Genomic DNA, 18,579 nt, shown 5'->3' with positions numbered 1-18,579 from the left:
CGCTAGTCTCTCTGTGCATGGCGCTAGTCTCTCTCTGTGCATGGCGCTAGTCTCTCTCTGTGCATGGCGCTAGTCTCTCTGTGTGTATGGCGCTAGTCTCTCTGTGTGTATGGCGCTAGTCTCTCTGTGTGCATGGCGCTAGTCTCTCTGTGTGTATGGCGCTAGTCTCTCTCTCTGTGCATGGCGCTAGTCTCTCTGTGTGCATGGCGCTAGTCTCTCTGTGTGTATGGCGCTAGTCTCTCTGTGTGTATGGCGCTAGTCTCTCTGTGTGTATGGCGCTAGTCTCTCTCTCTGTGCATGGCGCTAGTCTCTCTGTGTGCATGGCGCTAGTCTCTCTGTGTGCATGGCGCTAGTCTCTCTGTGTGTATGGCGCTAGTCTCTCTCTCTGTGCATGGCGCTAGTCTCTCTGTGTGCATGGCGCTAGTCTCTCTGTGTGCATGGCGCTAGTCTCTCTCCCTGTGCACGGCGCTAGTCTCTTTCCCTGTGCATGCCGCTAATCTAACTCCCTATGGCGCTAGTCTCTTTCCTTGTGCATGCCGCTAATCTCTCGCCCTGTGCATGGCGCTAGTCTCTCTCCTTATGGCGCTAGTCTCTCTCTGCATGTCGCTAGTCTCTCTCCCTATGGCGCTAGTCTCTCTCCCTGTGCATGGCGCTAATCTCTCTCCCTGTGCACGGCGCTAGTATCTGTCCTTATGGCGCTCGTCTCTCTCCCTGTGCATGGCACCAGTCTCTCTCCTTATGGCACTAGTCTCTCTCCCTGTGCATGGCGCTAATCTCTCTCCCTGTGCACAGCGCTAGTATCTCTCCTTATGGCGCTAGTCTCTCTCCCTATGGCGCTAGTCTTTCTCTCTGTGCATGTCGCTAGTCTCTCTGTGCATGGTGCTAGTCTCTCTCCGTGTGCATGGCGCTATTCTCTCTCCATATGGCGCTAGTCTCTCTCTGGGTGCTTGGCGCTAGTCTCTCTCTGGGTGCTTGGCGCTAGTCTCTCTCTGGGTGCTTGGCGCTAGTCTCTCTCTGGGTGCTTGGCGCTAGTCTCTCTCTGGGTGCTTGGCGCAAGTCTCTCTCTGGGTGCTTGGCGCTAGTCTCTCTCTGGGTGCTTGGCGCGAGTCTCTCTCTCTGTGCATGGTGCTAGTCTCTCTCTGGGTGCTTGGCGCTAGTCTCTCTCTGGGTGCTTGGCGCGAGTCTCTCTCTCTGTGCATGGTGCTAGTCTCTCTCTGGGTGCTTGGCGCTAGTCTCTCTCTGGGTGCTTGGCGCTAGTCTCTCTCTCTGTGCATGGTGCTAGTCTCTCTCTGTATGGCGCTAGTCTCTCTCTTTGTAGATTTAACCTTTTCCGATCTACCAGCCTACACTCAATTGTCGGAGAAGGGAAGAGAAAAAATAATTTGCAAAAGTTTAGGAGGGTCTGCAAGCCTTAACAAAAATTGAAAGGGTGGCGATGTGAGTAAAGCATTTTATTTGATTTAAAAGTATCCTTGCAACAATGTGATGTACACTCACTGTTACTGAACACAGGTGTTTGTTTGTTTGGGAAGGAGAGTGTTTATAAATTACCTGGTCAAAAAGATTGGTCATTAGTTGTATCAGACTTTGTTCACCTTTTGACGAGAGATCATGTTGTTTTTTGTTTCCCAGGTGGAAGTTTTGATAGGCTCCTGCAGTGTCTGAGTGCCACAGAGTGCCGCGGGATACTCTGAGCAGGTTGATCACAGCATGTACCGCCTCCTCATTTCTATGTCTCCATATATAAGATAGCCCTGGTCACTGACGGGCCAACTCTTCTCATTGTGGTAGATGCTGGGACTGAGCCTCGGAACTTGGCGGGTGTTACTGAACAATACTTCCTCATGCTCCAACTTGGCGTACGGCAGGTACATGCGCACTTTGTCCAGCATGTGGCCAGGCCAGAAGGCCCGTGGGTTGGCCTGGATTTGAGGGGACGAGCCTGGCACAGACTGCAGCTTCCCTTTCAACTTTCTGACAAATAAAATTAATAGAGGTAAATTCATCAAATATTCTCTTCGGGTTCTACTCTTTGCAGCTGAATTTAGCCTTATGGATTTTAATGGAATCCAGTTCAATCTACGGAGTTCGTATCAATGGGGCAGCATGTATTTATATCAATGGGGCAGCATGTATTTATATCAATGGGGCAGCGTGTATTTATATCAATGGGGCAGCATGTATTTATATCAATGGGGCAGCGTGTATTTATATCAATGGGGCAGCGTGTATTTATATCAATGGAGCAGCGTGTATTTATATCAATGGGGCAGCGTGTGTTTATATCAATGGGGCAGCGTGTATTTATATCAATGGGGCAGCGTGTATTTATATCAATGGGGCAGCGTGTATTTATATCAATGGGGCAGTGTGTATTTATATCAATGGGGCAGCGTGTATTTATATCAATGGGGCAGTGTGTATTTATATCAATGGGGCAGCGTGTATTTATATCAATGGGGCAGTGTGTATTTATATCAATGGGGCAGTGTGTATTTATATCAATGGGGCAGTGTGTATTTATATCAACGGAGCAGCGTGTATTTATATCAACGGGGCAGCGTGTATTTATATCAACGGGGCAGCGTGTATTTATATCAATGGGGCAGTGTGTATTTATATCAACGGGGCAGCGTGTATTTATATCAATGGGGCAGCGTGTATTTATATCAATGGGGCAGCGTGTATTTATATCAATGGGGCAGCGTGTATTTATATCAATGGGGCAGCGTGTATTTATATCAATGGGGCAGCGTGTATTTATATCAATGGGGCAGCGTGTATTTATATCAATGGGGCAGTGTGTATTTATATCAATGGGGCAGCGTGTATTTATATCAATGGGGCAGTGTGTATTTATATCAATGGGGCAGCGTGTATTTATATCAATGGGGCAGCGTGTATTTATATCAATGGGGCAGCGTGTATTTATATCAATGGGGCAGTGTGTATTTATATCAATGGGGCAGCGTGTATTTATATCAATGGGATCAGTGTGTGTTTATATAAATGGCTCAGTGTGTATTATATGGAATTTACATAGAATGTAAAGCACAGAAACAGGCCACGTGGCTCCACAAGTCCATTCGATGTTTATGCTCCACACGAGCCTTCTCCCGCCCATCTTCATCTAACCCTATCAACATATCCTACGATTCCTTTCTCCCTCGTGTTTATCAAGCTTTCCCTTAAATGTATCCATGCTAGTCGCCTCAACTACTCCCTGTGGTAGTGAGTTCCACATTCTAACCACTCTCTGGGTACAGAAGTTTCTCCTGACTTCTATTTCGGATTAATTAGCGACTATTTCATATTTATGGCCCTTCCTTCTGGTCTCCCCCGCAAGTGGAAACATTTTCTTTATGTCTACCCTATCATAGTCATATCACTTTCATAATCTAAAAGACCTCTATCAGGTGACCCCCTCAGTCTTCCCTTTTCTAGAAAAAAGATTCCCAGCCTGTTCAATCCTTCCTGATCAGTATAACCTATGAGTTATGGTATCAATCTAGTAAATCGTTTTTGTACTTTCTCCAGTGCTTCGATATCCCTTTTTTAAATTCGATCATGGGATGTGGGCGTCGCTGGCAAGGCCGGCATTTATTGCCCATCCCTAATTGCCCTTGAGAAGGTGGTGGTGAGCCGCCTTCTTGAACCACTGCAGTCCGTGTGGTGAAGGTTCTCCCACAGTGCTGTTAGGTAGGGAGTTCCAGGATTTTGAACCAGGGACGATGAAGGAACGGCGATATATTTCCAAGTCGGGATGGTGTGTGACTTGGAGAGGAACGTGCCGGTGGTGTTGTTCCCTTGCCTCTGACCTGCCAATTCGATTCACTCAACATGATATCAAGAAATGGCTGAGTGCACTGGATACAGCAAAGGCTATGGGCCCCAACAGCATCCCGGCTGTAGTGCTGAAGACTTGTGCTCCAGAACTCGCCGCGCCTCTAGCCAAGCTGTTCCAGTACAGCTACAACACTGGCATCTACCCGACAATGTGGAAAATTGCCCAGGTATGTTCTGTCCACAAAAAGCAGGACAAGTCCAATCTGGCCAATTACCGCCCCATCAGCCTACTCTCAATCATCAGCAAAGTGATGGAAGGTGTCGTCGACAGTGCTATCAAGCGGCACTCACTCACCAATAACCTGCTCACCAATGCTCAGTTTGGGTTCCGCCAGGACCACTCGGCTCCAGACCTCATTACAGCCTTGGTCCAAACATGGACAAAAGAGCTGAATTTCAAAGGAGAGGTGAGAGTGACTTCCCTTGACATCAAGGTAGCATTTGACAGAGTGTGGCACCAAGGAGCCCTAGTAAAATTGAAGTCAATGGGAATCAGGGGGAAAGCGCTCCAGTGGCTGGAGTCATACCTAGCACAAAGGAAGATGGTAGTGGTTGTTGGAGGCCAATCATCTCAGCCCCAGGACACTGCTGCAGGAGTTCCTCAGGGCAGTGTCCTAGGCCCAACCATCTTCAGCTGCTTCATCAATGACCTTCCCTCCATCATAAGGTCAGAAATGGGGATGTTCAGATAATGAAGCAGTCCGTGCCCACATGCAGCAAGACCTGGACAACATCCAGGCTTGGGCTGATAAGTGGCAAGTAACATTCGCGCCAGACAAGTGCCAGGCAATGACCATCTCCAACAAGAGAGCGTCTAACCACCTCCCCTTGACATTCAACGGCATTACCATCGCCGAATCCCCCACCATCAACATCCTGGGGGTCAGCATTGACCAGAAACTTAACTGGACCAGCCACATAAATACTGTGGCTACAAGAGCAGGTCAGAGGCTGGGTATTCTGCAGCGAGTGACTCACCTCCTGACTCCCCAAAGCCTTTCCACCATCTACAAGGCACAAGTCAGGAGTGTGATGGAATACTCTCCACTTGCCTGGATGAGTGCAGCTCCAACAACACTCAAGAAGCTCGACACCATCCAGGATAAAGCAGCCTGCTTGATTGACAGCCCATCCACCACCCGAAACATTCACTCCCTTCACCACTGGTGCACTGTGGCTGCAATGTGTACGATCCACAGGATGCACTGCAGCAACTCGCCAAGGCTTCTTCGACAGCACCTCCCAAACCCCCGACCTCTACCACCTAGAAGGACAAGAGCAGCAGATACATGGGAACAACACCACCTGCATGTTCCTCTCCAAGTCACACACCATCCCGACTTGGAAATATATCACCGTTCCTTCATCGTTGCTGGGTCAAAACCCTGGAACTCCCTTCCCAACAGCACTGTGGGAGAACCTTCACCACACGGACTGCAGCGGTTCAAGAAGGTGGCTCACCACCACCTTCTCAAGTGCAATTAGGGATGGGCAATAAATGCCGGCCTCGCCAGTGACGCCCACATCCCATGAACAACTAAAAAAAATGGGACAGTGTGTATTTAGATCAATGGGGCAGTATTTTTTTACATCAAAGGGGCAGTATCTATTTATATAAATGGGGCACTATGTATTGCTGGGTAAATTATGGGTAAATTTCAGGAACCCAAATCAAAGGGGTTAGGGAAAGGATGTGCGAGTGCACCCACAATGAACATAAATCACCTGGGCACAATTCACCAAAAGATATCAATTTGGTACCAGTGCAAACTAGTGAAAGTCTGGAAGCTGTAGTTGAGAATCATTAATTGTGGTGCAGAGGAGATTTACTAGAATGGTACCAGGGGTGCGGGACTTCCATTATGTGGAGAGACTGGAGAAGCTGGGATTGTTCTCCTTAGAGCAGAGAAGGTTAAGGGGAGATTTAATGGAGGTGTTCAAAATTATGAAGGGTTGGATAGAGTAAATAAGGAGAAGCTGTTTCCAGTGGCAGAAGGATCAGTAACCAGAGGTCACAGATTTAAGGTAATTGTAAAAGAACCAGAGGCGAGATGAGGAAAATTTTTTTTACACAGCGAGTTGTTATGATCTGGAATGCACTGCCTGAAAGAGCGGTGGAAGCAGAATCAATAATAACCTTCAAAAGGGAACTGGATAAATACTTGAAGGGGAAAAATTTACAGAGCTTTGGGGAAAGGGCAGGGGAGTGGGACTAAGTGGATAGCTCTTTCAAAGAGCCGGCATGGGCACGATGGGCCGTCCATCTGTGCTATATCATTCCATGATTCTATGAAATGGGGTGCTATGTGTTTATATAAATGGGGCAGTGTGTATTTATATCAATGGGGCAGTGTGTATTTCTTTAGAATTATAGAATAGTTACAGCTCAAAAGAAGGCCATTCATCCCGTCGAGCCCGTGCCAGCTCTCTGCAAGAGCAACCCAGCTAGTCCCACTCCCCCGTCCTTTCCCCGTAGCCCTGCAAATTGTTTTCCTTCAAGTACTTATCCAATTCCCTTCTGAAAGCCATGATTGAATCTGCCTCCACCACCTTTTCAGATTCTGCATTCCAGATCCTAACCACTCGTTTTTCCACATGTCACCTTTGGTTCTTTTGCCGATTACCTTAAATCTATGTCCTCTGGTTCTTGACCCTTCCGCCAATGGGAACAGTTTCTCTCTATCTACTCTGTCTAGACCCTTCATGATTTTGAACACCTCTATCAAATCTCCTCTCAACCTTCTCTGCTCTAAGGAGAACAACCCCAGCTTCTCCAGTCTATCCAAGTAACTAAAGTCTCTCATCCTTGGAATCATTCTAGTAAATCTTTTCTGCACCCTTTCTAAGGCCTTCACATCCTTCCTAAAGTGCACTGCCCAGAAATGGACACAATACTCCAGTTGTGGCCGAACCAGCGTTTTATAAAGGTTCATCATAACTTCCTTGCTTTTGTACTCTAGGCCTCTATTTATAAAGCACATGATCCCGTATGCTTTTTTAACCACTTTCTCAACTTGCCCTACCACTTTCAGCGATTTGTGCACATATACCCCCAGGTCTCTCTGTTCCTGCACCCCCTTTAGAACTGTACCCTTTAGCTTATATTGCCTCTCCTTGTTCTTCCTACCAAAATGCATCACTTCGCACATCTCTGCGTTAAATTTCATCTGCCACATCTCCGCCCATTACACCAGCCTGTATATGTCCTCTTGAAGTCAATCACTATCCTCCTCACTGTTCACTACACTTCCAAGTTTTGGAAATTGTGCCCTGTACACCCAAGTCCAAGTCATTAATATATATCAAGGAAAGTAGTGGTCCTAGTACCGACCCCTGGGAAACACCACTGTATAGCTTCCTTCAATCTGAAAAACAACCGTTTACCACTACTCTCTGTTTCCTGTCACATAGCCAATTTTGTATCCATGCTGCCATATAAATGGGATCAGTGTGTATTGACATAAATGAGACAGTATGTATTTTTATGAATGGTGCAACATGTCTTTATATAAATGAGGCAGAATGTATTTATGTAAATGAGGCAGTGTGTATTTATATAGATGAGCCGGTATGTGTTGATACAGACGAGGCAGTATGTCTTTGTAAAGATGAGGCATTATGTATTTATATAAATGAGACATTATGCTTTATATGAAGGTTTCTTGAGCGTTAAATGATGTTTTTTTCCCCTGAATCTGATGCATTTACAAAGTGCCTGATAATGTCGCTGTGTGAGATGAGTCCTGCTAATTGTACACCAGGATTTTACCGCCCACATTCAGCGTACGTACTGGCTCTCTAACCGGTGCCGGAGCTGTGAATTTAATCTCTCAACAACCTCCCAGATGGGGTTTGGGTAATCGCTGGCAGCTCATCACTAAGTGGGTTTACATTGCAGGAGATGCACAGCAGCAGAGTTTTAAGCTGGCAATTACGTAGGCAGCTGCATGAAGCCACAGTCAGGACCTAGCTGGGCCAGGGCAGGTCCCACACAACGTAAAAGCACTTTGTGGTCACTGAGAAAGGATGACAGTATTCAGCAATTCCAGGTAACATTTCATGGAGAACTAACCTTCTGCACTTCATATAGTCATCCAGTGTCATGTGCAGTTTCTTACTGCTTGATGAAAGAACTCCACCGTCCTTCTCTTTCCCATGGCTTTTCCTTCGGGACTGGCGTGGTGAGGTCCTGGACAACCTAAGGAGAAATGAGCGAATAAAATCCAGCTAAATGAGAAAAATTAAAAGGAAACCAAATGTCTGTTTAAAATGAAAATAGAGCGCGTATCGAAGTTTGGAGCCCAGCATTCTGAGTTACTGATCCCTCTGCACTGCTGTGAGTAGGGAAGAGCCAAGGCCAGATCTTTCATAACACATGGAGGGATCAGCCAGCACAAGCCACCATCCTCCCGCTTTAAAAAGAATGGCTCACAGATGACGGGGTAGAAATAGGAAAGAAAAGCACTCACGCACCAGGCAATGGTGGCACAGAGAAGAGAGCGCTGAAGCTGAAGGTTGTGTGGAGAGGGTGGCCCCACAAAACATTGCCCACAACTGCGCAGTTCCTCATCTCAACCTGCCAACAGAGGGAATAACATTCAAACTGCTCCTACATACCCACTGGCTCACATCCCGAATAGGTCACACACTCACTCTTACACACCGACTGATTCATAACCAGACCTCGTCACCCACTCACACTCTTACACACCCACTGGTTCACATCCAGAGCATGTCACATACTCACTCTCAATACCCACTGGTTCACATCCAGAATAGGTCACCACTCACACTCTTACACACCCACTGGTTTACATCCAGAGCTGGTCATAAACTCACACTCTTACACACCCACTGGGGTTTCTCGTCCAGAGCAGATCACCCACTCACACTTTTACACATCCGCTGGTTCTCATCCAGAATGTTACAATCATTTCTCTTAGGAGCCTGTAGAACTGCCGATAGACTGGAGAAGCTGGGGTTGTTCTCCTTGGAGCAGAGAAGGTTGAGAGGAGATTTGATAGAGGTATTTAAAATCATGAAGGGTCCAGACAGAATAGATAGAGAGAAACTCTTCCCATTGGCGGAAGGGTCAAGAACCAGAGGACATAGATTTAAGGTGATTGGCAAAAGAACCAAAGGTAACGTGAGGAAAAACATTTTTACGCAGCGAGTGGTTATGATCTGGAATGCACTGCCAGGGGGGTTGGTAGATGCAGATTGAATCGTGGCTTTCAAAAGGGAACTGGATAAGTTTTTTTAGATTCGTTCATGGGATGTGGGCATCGCTGACAAGGCCAGTATTTATTGCCCATCCCTAATTGCCCTTGAGAAGGTGGTGGTGAGCCGCCATCTTGAACCGCTGCAGTCCATGTGGTGAAGGTTCTCCCACAGTGCTGTTAGGAAGGGAGTTACAGGATTTTGACCCAGCAACGATGAAGGAATGGCGATATATTTCCAAGTCGGGATGGTGTGTGACTTGGAGGGGAACGTGCAGGTGGTGTTGTTCCCATATGCCTGCTGCCCTTGTCCTTCTTGGTGGTAGAGGTCGTGTGTTTGGGAGGTGCTGTCGAAGAAACCTTGGCGAGTTGCTGCAGTGCATCCTGTGGATGGTACACACTGCAGCCATGGTGCGCCGGTGGTGAAGGGAGTGAATGTTTAGGGTGGTGGATGGGGTACCAATCAAGCGGGCTGCTTTGTCTTGGATGGTGTCGAGCTTCTTGAGTGTTGTTGGAGCTGCACTCATCCAGGCAAGTGGAGAGTATTCCATCACACTCCTGACTTGTGTCTTGTAGATGGTGGAAAGGCTTTGGGGAGTCAGGAGGTGAGTCACTCACTGCAGAATACCCAGCCTCTGACCTGCTTTTGTAGCCACAGTATTTATGTGGCTGGTCCAGTTAAGTTTCTGGTCAGGATGTTGATGGTGGGGGATTCGGCGATGGTAATACCGTTGAATGTCAAGGGGAGGTGGTTAGACTCTCTCTTGTTGGAGATGGACATTGCCTGGCACTTGTCTGGCGCGAATGTTACTTGCCACTTATCAGCCCAAGCCTGGATGTTGTCCAGGTCTTGCTGCATGTGGGCATGGACTGCTTCATTATCTGAGGGGTTGCGAATGGTACTGAACACTGTGCAATCATCAGCAAACATCGGCATTTCTGACCTTATGATGGAGAAAAGGTCATCGATGAAGCAGCTGAAGATGGTTGGGCCTAGGACACTGCCCTGAGGAACTCCTGCAGCAATGTCCTGGGGCTGAGATGACTGGCCTCCAACAACCACTACCATCTTCCTTTGTGCGAGGTATGACTCCAGCCACTGGAGAGTTTTCCCCCTGAATCCCATTGACTTCAATTTTACTAGGGCTCCTTGGTGTCACACACGGTCAAATGCTGCCTTGATGTCAAGGGCAGTCACTCTCACCTCACCTCTGGAATTCAGCTCTTTTGTCCATCTTTGGACCAAGGCTTTAATGAGGTCTGACGGAACCGAAACTGAGCATCGGTGAGCAGGTTATTGGTGAGTAAGTGCCGCTTGATAGCACTGTCGACAACACCTTCCATCACTTTGCTGATGATTGAGAGTAGGCTGATGGAGCAGTAATTGGCCGGATTGGATTTGTCCTGCTTTTTGTGGACAGGACATACCTGGGCAATTTTCCACATTGTCTGGTAGATGTCAGTGTTGTAGCTGTACTGGATCAGTTTGACGAGAGGCGCGGCTAGTTCTGGAGCACAAGTCCTCAGCACGACAGCCAGGATATTGTCGGGGCCCATAGCCTTTGTTGTATCCAGTGCACTCAGCCGTTTCTTGATATCACGTGGAGTGAATCGAATTGGCTCAAGACTGACTTCTGTGATGGTGGGGATATCAGGAGGCGGCCGAGACGGATCACCAACTCGGCACTCCCAGCTGAAGATGGTTGCAAATGCTTCAGCCTTGTCTTTTGCACTCACGTGCTGGACTCCGCCATCATTGAGAATAGGGGTGTTTACAGAGCCTCCTCCTCCCGTTAGTTGTGGAATCACTTAGCTCTATCTATATCATGTTGCTTCCGCAGTTTAGTGGAAGTACTTGAAAGTACTTGAAAGGAAAAAATTTGCAGGGCTACGGGGACAGGGCGGGGGAGTGGGACTAGCTGGAATGCTCTTGCATAGAGACGGCATGGCCTCCTTCCGTGCTGTAACCCTTCTATGATCCTATCATAGTTGATCTGTTTTTGGTAGTGTTGGTTGAGGGAGGAATATTGACCAGGACACCAGAGAATTTCTTTCTGGTCCTCAAATTGTGCCATGGGATCTTCAAAATCGAGATGGACAGGCTGACAGGGCCAGTTGAATTGACTACTGACACTGGCAGGCTCACCCACAAGGAATGTCCACTTGAACTGGACTCCAGCAAGCGTTCGCGTGAAGGGGAAAATATGGGTGGGGGAACAATCGTATTACCTCAGTTTTGTCTCTGGCTCTTCACTGGCTTGCTTCGGGCTACCGTTGTCCAGCGCCAACTTCATCTGGACGTCCCCCTTCCTCGGCAGCAGTTCATGGTTGACCTGATCCACAGCGATGAGCTGTCTAGAATAGCGGTAAGATAGAGAATTATTCACAAACATTCCTGCTCTGTTTGGTACTCAGTGCCTGCCTGAAGCTATCTCACCAGAGACTCTCAAATCTTGTGAAGTTCACAAAATATGATGGTTCCTGTGGATCCTCGACAAGAACACTTATTAGAACATAAAACTTGAAAAGATGAAAGGCCATTTGGCCCATCAGTGTTGCTCTTTCCATAATCCAAGTCTAGTTCACAGGTCTAGTTGTGGACGAATGTTACACTCATTTCACTTAGGAGCCCTGTAGAACGGCCCATACCCATATATTTGTTAAAGTAAAATATTGTGCTTTAAAATGGAGCATGGGAGAAACTCTTTCCTATCAATGAGGAACCAGGAGATTTTTTAAATGAAGGATTCATTAACACAAAGACTTCCTTTGATCTGGCTGCATCCTCATTAATTATTGGAATCATCACTGCAGCTCATTTCATGCATTCTTTATATCTGAATAAACTTCAAAATTGATAATAGTTTCACACATTAAAATATTTTTACTCTAATGGCCAAAGGGTTTAAATAATCTCAGGACTCGGAACAAACGGAGAAAGCTGCTCCTCGGATTCAATAAAATGCATTCCCATCTGCAATTAAATTGACAGCAAACTAAGCTAAATAACAATACACAGCACATTTAAAAGGGTCAAGGCTGGCACTAATTCAACACCTGTATCTCCATCCGCCACAGTTTTGCCCACTCACTTAATCTATCAAAGTGCCGTTGCAATTTTCTGCTCCCATCTACACTATTTACTGTGCCACCTAACTTAGTGTCATCAGCAAACTTAGATACACGGCTCTCTATTCCTTCATCCAAATCGTTATTAAATATAGTGAAAAGCTGAGGCTCCAGTTACAGATCACTGGGGGACACCAGTAGTCACATCCTATCAATTTGAATACATACCCATTATTCCTACTCTCTGTCTCCTACCTCCAAACAAATTCTCTATCCAAGCCAATAGGTTGCCTCTAATTCCATGCGCTCCCCTTTTTGTAAATTCTGTTATGTGGAACCTTCTTGAATGCCTTCTGGAAGTCCATATAAATAACATCATGGACACTCCTTTATCTACCATGTTAGTTACCTCATTAAAAAATTCAATTAGGGCGTTAGACATAACTTATCCTTTACAAATCCATGTTGGCTCTTTCTGATCACCTCATGTTTTTCCAAATTCTCAGTCAGCCTGTCCCTAATAACAGATTGTAGTAGCTTCCACACAACTGACATCAGACTAATAGGCTTGTAATTTCTTAGTTTCTCTCTCCTACCCTTGTTAAATAATGAAGTGACATTGACAATTTTCCAATCCAAGGGGACAATTACTGAATCGAGAGAGTTTTGGAAGATTACGACCAACGCAACTACAATTTCCTCACCTACTTCTTTTACATACCCATTGGTTCACATCGAGAGCAGGTCATCTGCTCACACTCTTTCACACCCACTGGTTCACATCCAGCATAAGTCACCCACTCACACTTTTACACACCCACTGGTTCATATCCAGAGCAGATCACACACTCACACCAAGTAGTGGACATCCAGAACAGGTCACCCACACACACACCCACTGGTTCACATCCACAACAGGTCATCCACACACTCTCCTACACACGCAATGGTTCGCATCCAGAGCAGGTCACACACTCAGACACACCCAATGATTCACATCCAGAGTATGTCACCCACTCACACTCTTACATATTCGCTGGTTCACATCCAGAGTAAGCCGCCCACTCACTCTTGCATACTCATCGGTTTAAATCCATAACAGGTCACCCACTCACACACTCATTGGTTCACATCGAGAGCAGGTCTCCCACTCACACTCTTGGCTATAGTTGGGGTATGTGGTATTGGGAACACAAGTAGGAATCTTAGTCTAATATCAGCTGGTAGCGTGGGCTCCCCAGAGACCTGGTGGGAAGCAACAGTACCAGATAGAGCTGTAAGGCAGATGGCTGGGGTTTGAAATCCTGGTCCGTGCGGAGTTTGGTCCTTTGAGCCTGGGTGACTACTGGACAGCAGAGACTGCGAGAACTGGCCTCAAAGGTCTGAGCTGGAAAAGTTTCCCCTTTTGATCTATCCAATAACAGAAGGCAGGATTGGGCTCAGCTGTGAGGCTGTCCACTGTCAGATAATAGTCTAAAAAGAGACCAGCATCCATAAAGCATCTTATCCTCCCTCTCAGAAATATCTCAATACACTTCACATACAGTTAAACACTCTGGCTGTTATGCAGGCATATATGGCAGTGATTTTGCACACAGCAAATTCCCACAAAGAGCAATGATCTGTTTTTGGTGGAGTTGGTTGAGGGAGAAATATTGACCAGGACATCAGAGAATTCCCTTCTGGTCCTCAAATAGTGTCATGGGATCTTCAAAATCGAGACGGACAGGCAGACAGGGCCAGTTGAATTGACTACTGACACTGGTAGGCTCACCCGCAAGGAATGTCCACTCGAACTGGACCCCAGCAAGTGTCAGTGTGAAGGGGAAAATATGGGCGGGGGAACAATTGTATTACCTCAGTTTTGTCTCTGGCACTTCACTGGCTTGCTTCGGGCTACCGTTGTCCAGCGCCAACTTCATCTGGACGTCCCCCTTTCCCGGCAGCAGTTCACGGTTGAGCTGATCCACTTTGATGCGCTGTCTAGAATAGCGGTAAGATAGAGAATTATTCACAGACATTCCTGCTCTGTTTGGTACTCAGTGTCTGCCTGAAGCTATCTCACCAGAGACTCTCAAATCTTGTCAAGTTCACAAAATATGATGGTTCCTGAGGATCGTCGACAAAAACACTAATTGGAACAAAAAACTTGAAAGGACGAAAGGCCATTTGGCCCATCAGTGTTGCTCTTTCCATAATCCAAGTCTAGTTCACAGGTCTAGTTGTGGACGAATGTTAAACTCATTTCACTTAGGAGCCCTGTAGAACTGCCCATACCCATATATTTGTTAAAATAAAATATTGTGCTTTAAAATGGAGCATGGGAGAAACTCTTTCCTATCAATGAGGAACCAGGAGATTTTTTAAATGAAGGATTCATTAACACAAAGACTTCCTTTGATCTGGCTGCATCCTCATTAATTATTGGAATCATCACTGCAGCTCATTTCATGCATTCTTTATATCTGAATAAACTTCAAAATTGATAATAGTTTCACACATTAAAATAGTTTGACTCTAATGGCCAAAGGGTTTAAATAATCTCAGGACTCGGAACAAACGGAGAAAGCTGCTCCTCGGATTCAATAAAATGCATTCCCATCTGCAATTAAATTGACAGCAAACTAAGCTAAATAACAATACACAGCACATTTAAAAGGGTCAAGGCTGGCACTAATTCAACACCTGTATCTCCATCCGCCACAGTTTTGCCCACTCACTTAATCTATCAAAGTGCCGTTGCAATTTTCTGCTCCCATCTACACTATTTACTGTGCCACCTAACTTAGTGTCATCAGCAAACTTAGATACACGGCTCTCTATTCCTTCATCCAAATCGTTATTAAATATAGTGAAAAGCTGAGGCTCCAGTTACAGATCACTGGGGGACACCAGTAGTCACATCCTATCAATTTGAATACATACCCATTATTCCTACTCTCTGTCTCCTACCTCCAAACAAATTCTCTATCCAAGCCAATAGGTTGCCTCTAATTCCATGCGCTCCCATTTTTGTAAATTCTGTTATGTGGAACCTTCTTGAATGCCTTCTGGAAGTCCATATAAATAACATCATAGACACTCCTTTATCTACCATGTTAGTTACCTCATTAAAAAATTCAATTAGGGCGTTAGACATAACTTATCCTTTACAAATCCATGTTGGCTCTTTCTGATCACCTCATATTTTTCCAAATTCTCAGTCAGCCTGTCCCTAATAACAGACTGTAGTAGCTTCCACACAACTGACATCAGACTAATAGGCTTGTAATTTCTTAGTTTCTCTCTCCTACCCTTGTTAAATAATGAAGTGACATTGACAATTTTCCAATCCAAGGGGACAATTACTGAATCGAGAGAGTTTTGGAAGATTACGACCAACGCAACTACAATTTCCTCACCTACTTATTTTACATACCCATTGGTTCACATCGAGAGCAGGTCATCTGCTCACACTCTTTCACACCCACTGGTTCACATCCAGCATAAGTCACCCACTCACACTTTTACACACCCACTGGTTCATATCCAGAGCAGATCACACACTCACACCAAGTAGTGGACATCCAGAACAGGTCACCCACACACACACACCCACTGGTTCACATCCACAACAGGTCATCCACACACTCTCCTACACACGCAATGGTTCGCATCCAGAGCAGGTCACACACTCAGACACACCCAATGATTCACATCCAGAGTATGTCACCCACTCACACTCTTACATATTCACTGGTTCACATCCAGAGTAAGCCGCCCACTCACTCTTGCATACTCATCGGTTTAAATCCATAACAGGTCACCCACTCGCACACTCATTGGTTCACATCGAGAGCAGGTCTCCCACTCACACTCTTGGCTATAGTTGGGGTATGTGGTATTGGGAACACAAGTAGGAATCTTAGTCTAATATCAGCTGGTAGCGTGGGCTCCCCAGAGACCTGGTGGGAAGCAACAGTACCAGATAGAGCTGTAAGGCAGATGGCTGGGGTTTGAAATCCTGGTCCGTGCGGAGTTTGGTCCTTTGAGCCTGGGTGACTACTGGACAGCAGAGACTGCGAGAACTGGCCTCAAAGGTCTGAGCTGGAAAAGTTTCCCCTTTTGATCTATCCAATAACAGAAGGCAGGATTGGGCTCAGCTGTGAGGCTGTCCACTGTCAGATAATAGTCTAAAAAGAGACCAGCATCCATAAAGCATCTTATCCTCCCTCTCAGAAATATCTCAATACACTTCACATACAGTTAAACACTCTGGCTGTTATGCAGGCATATATGGCAGTGATTTTGCACACAGCAAATTCCCACAAAGAGCAATGATCTGTTTTTGGTGGAGTTGGTTGAGGGAGAAATATTGACCAGGACATCAGAGAATTCCCTTCTGGTCCTCAAATAGTGTCATGGGATCTTCAAAATCGAGACGGACAGGCAGACAGGGCCAGTTGAATTGACTACTGACACTGGTAGGCTCACCCGCAAGGAATGTCCACTCGAACTGGACCCCAGCAAGTGTCAGTGTGAAGGGGAAAATATGGGCGGGGGAACAATTGTATTACCTCAGTTTTGTCTCTGGCACTTCACTGGCTTGCTTCGGGCTACCGTTGTCCAGCGCCAACTTCATCTGGACGTCCCCCTTTCCCGGCAGCAGTTCACGGTTGAGCTGATCCACTTTGATGCGCTGTCTAGAATAGCGGTAAGATAGAGAATTATTCACAGACATTCCTGCTCTGTTTGGTACTCAGTGTCTGCCTGAAGCTATCTCACCAGAGACTCTCAAATCTTGTCAAGTTCACAAAATATGATGGTTCCTGAGGATCGTCGACAAAAACACTAATTGGAACAAAAAACTTGAAAGGACGAAAGGCCATTTGGCCCATCAGTGTTGCTCTTTCCATAATCCAAGTCTAGTTCACAGGTCTAGTTGTGGACGAATGTTAAACTCATTTCACTTAGGAGCCCTGTAGAACTGCCCATACCCATATATTTGTTAAAATAAAATATTGTGCTTTAAAATGGAGCATGGGAGAAACTCTTTCCTATCAATGAGGAACCAGGAGATTTTTTAAATGAAGGATTCATTAACACAAAGACTTCCTTTGATCTGGCTGCATCCTCATTAATTATTGGAATCATCACTGCAGCTCATTTCATGCATTCTTTATATCTGAATAAACTTCAAAATTGATAATAGTTTCACACATTAAAATAGTTTGACTCTAATGGCCAAAGGGTTTAAATAATCTCAGGACTCGGAACAAACGGAGAAAGCTGCTCCTCGGATTCAATAAAATGCATTCCCATCTGCAATTAAATTGACAGCAAACTAAGCTAAATAACAATACACAGCACATTTAAAAGGGTCAAGGCTGGCACTAATTCAACACCTGTATCTCCATCCGCCACAGTTTTGCCCACTCACTTAATCTATCAAAGTGCCGTTGCAATTTTCTGCTCCCATCTACACTATTTACTGTGCCACCTAACTTAGTGTCATCAGCAAACTTAGATACACGGCTCTCTATTCCTTCATCCAAATCGTTATTAAATATAGTGAAAAGCTGAGGCTCCAGTTACAGATCACTGGGGGACACCAGTGGTCACATCCTATCAATTTGAATACATACCCATTATTCCTACTCTCTGTCTCCTACCTCCAAACAAATTCTCTATCCAAGCCAATAGGTTGCCTCTAATTCCATGCGCTCCCATTTTTGTAAATTCTGTTATGTGGAACCTTCTTGAATGCCTTCTGGAAGTCCATATAAATAACATCATAGACACTCCTTTATCTACCATGTTAGTTACCTCATTAAAAAATTCAATTAGGGCGTTAGACATAACTTATCCTTTACAAATCCATGTTGGCTCTTTCTGATCACCTCATATTTTTCCAAATTCTCAGTCAGCCTGTCCCTAATAACAGATTGTAGTAGCTTCCACACAACTGACATCAGACTAATAGGCTTGTAATTTCTTAGTTTCTCTCTCCTACCCTTGTTAAATAATGAAGTGACATTGACAATTTTCCAATCCAAGGGGACAATTACTGAATCGAGAGAGTTTTGGAAGATTACGACCAACGCAACTACAATTTCCTCACCTACTTCTTTTACATACCCATTGGTTCACATCGAGAGCAGGTCATCTGCTCACACTCTTTCACACCCACTGGTTCACATCCAGCATAAGTCACCCACTCACACTTTTACACACCCACTGGTTCATATCCAGAGCAGATCACACACTCACACCAAGTAGTGGACATCCAGAACAGGTCACCCACACACACACACCCACTGGTTCACATCCACAACAGGTCATCCACACACTCTCCTACACACGCAATGGTTCGCATCCAGAGCAGGTCACACACTCAGACACACCCAATGATTCACATCCAGAGTATGTCACCCACTCACACTCTTACATATTCACTGGTTCACAT

The 18,579-nt window shown here is 45.7% G+C and overlaps 1 protein-coding gene across 1 annotated transcript in view; it reads right to left on the bottom strand.

Annotated features, from left to right (window-relative positions):
• Positions 1–1,438: 1,438 nt before the first annotated feature.
• The window catches only part of si:dkey-197j19.5 (uncharacterized), a 94,013-nt gene continuing 76,872 nt past the window's right edge, over positions 1,439–18,579 (bottom strand). Inside the window, exons 10-14 of the mRNA XM_067998273.1 lie at positions 16,691–16,816; positions 13,992–14,117; positions 11,295–11,420; positions 7,919–8,044; positions 1,439–1,974 (exon numbers count right to left, since the gene is read on the bottom strand). Of these exons, the coding sequence (XP_067854374.1) occupies positions 1,704–1,974; positions 7,919–8,044; positions 11,295–11,420; positions 13,992–14,117; positions 16,691–16,816 (775 nt within the window). The 3' untranslated portion in view covers positions 1,439–1,703. The remainder of the gene's footprint in view (positions 1,975–7,918; positions 8,045–11,294; positions 11,421–13,991; positions 14,118–16,690; positions 16,817–18,579) is intronic.

Source organism: Heptranchias perlo, chromosome 17, assembly GCF_035084215.1.
Source record: "Heptranchias perlo isolate sHepPer1 chromosome 17, sHepPer1.hap1, whole genome shotgun sequence".
NCBI classification, from domain to species: Eukaryota; Metazoa; Chordata; class Chondrichthyes; order Hexanchiformes; family Hexanchidae; genus Heptranchias; species Heptranchias perlo.
The sequence above is the reverse complement of the archived record's forward strand: the minus strand, read 5'-3'. Positions and strand labels throughout refer to the sequence as shown.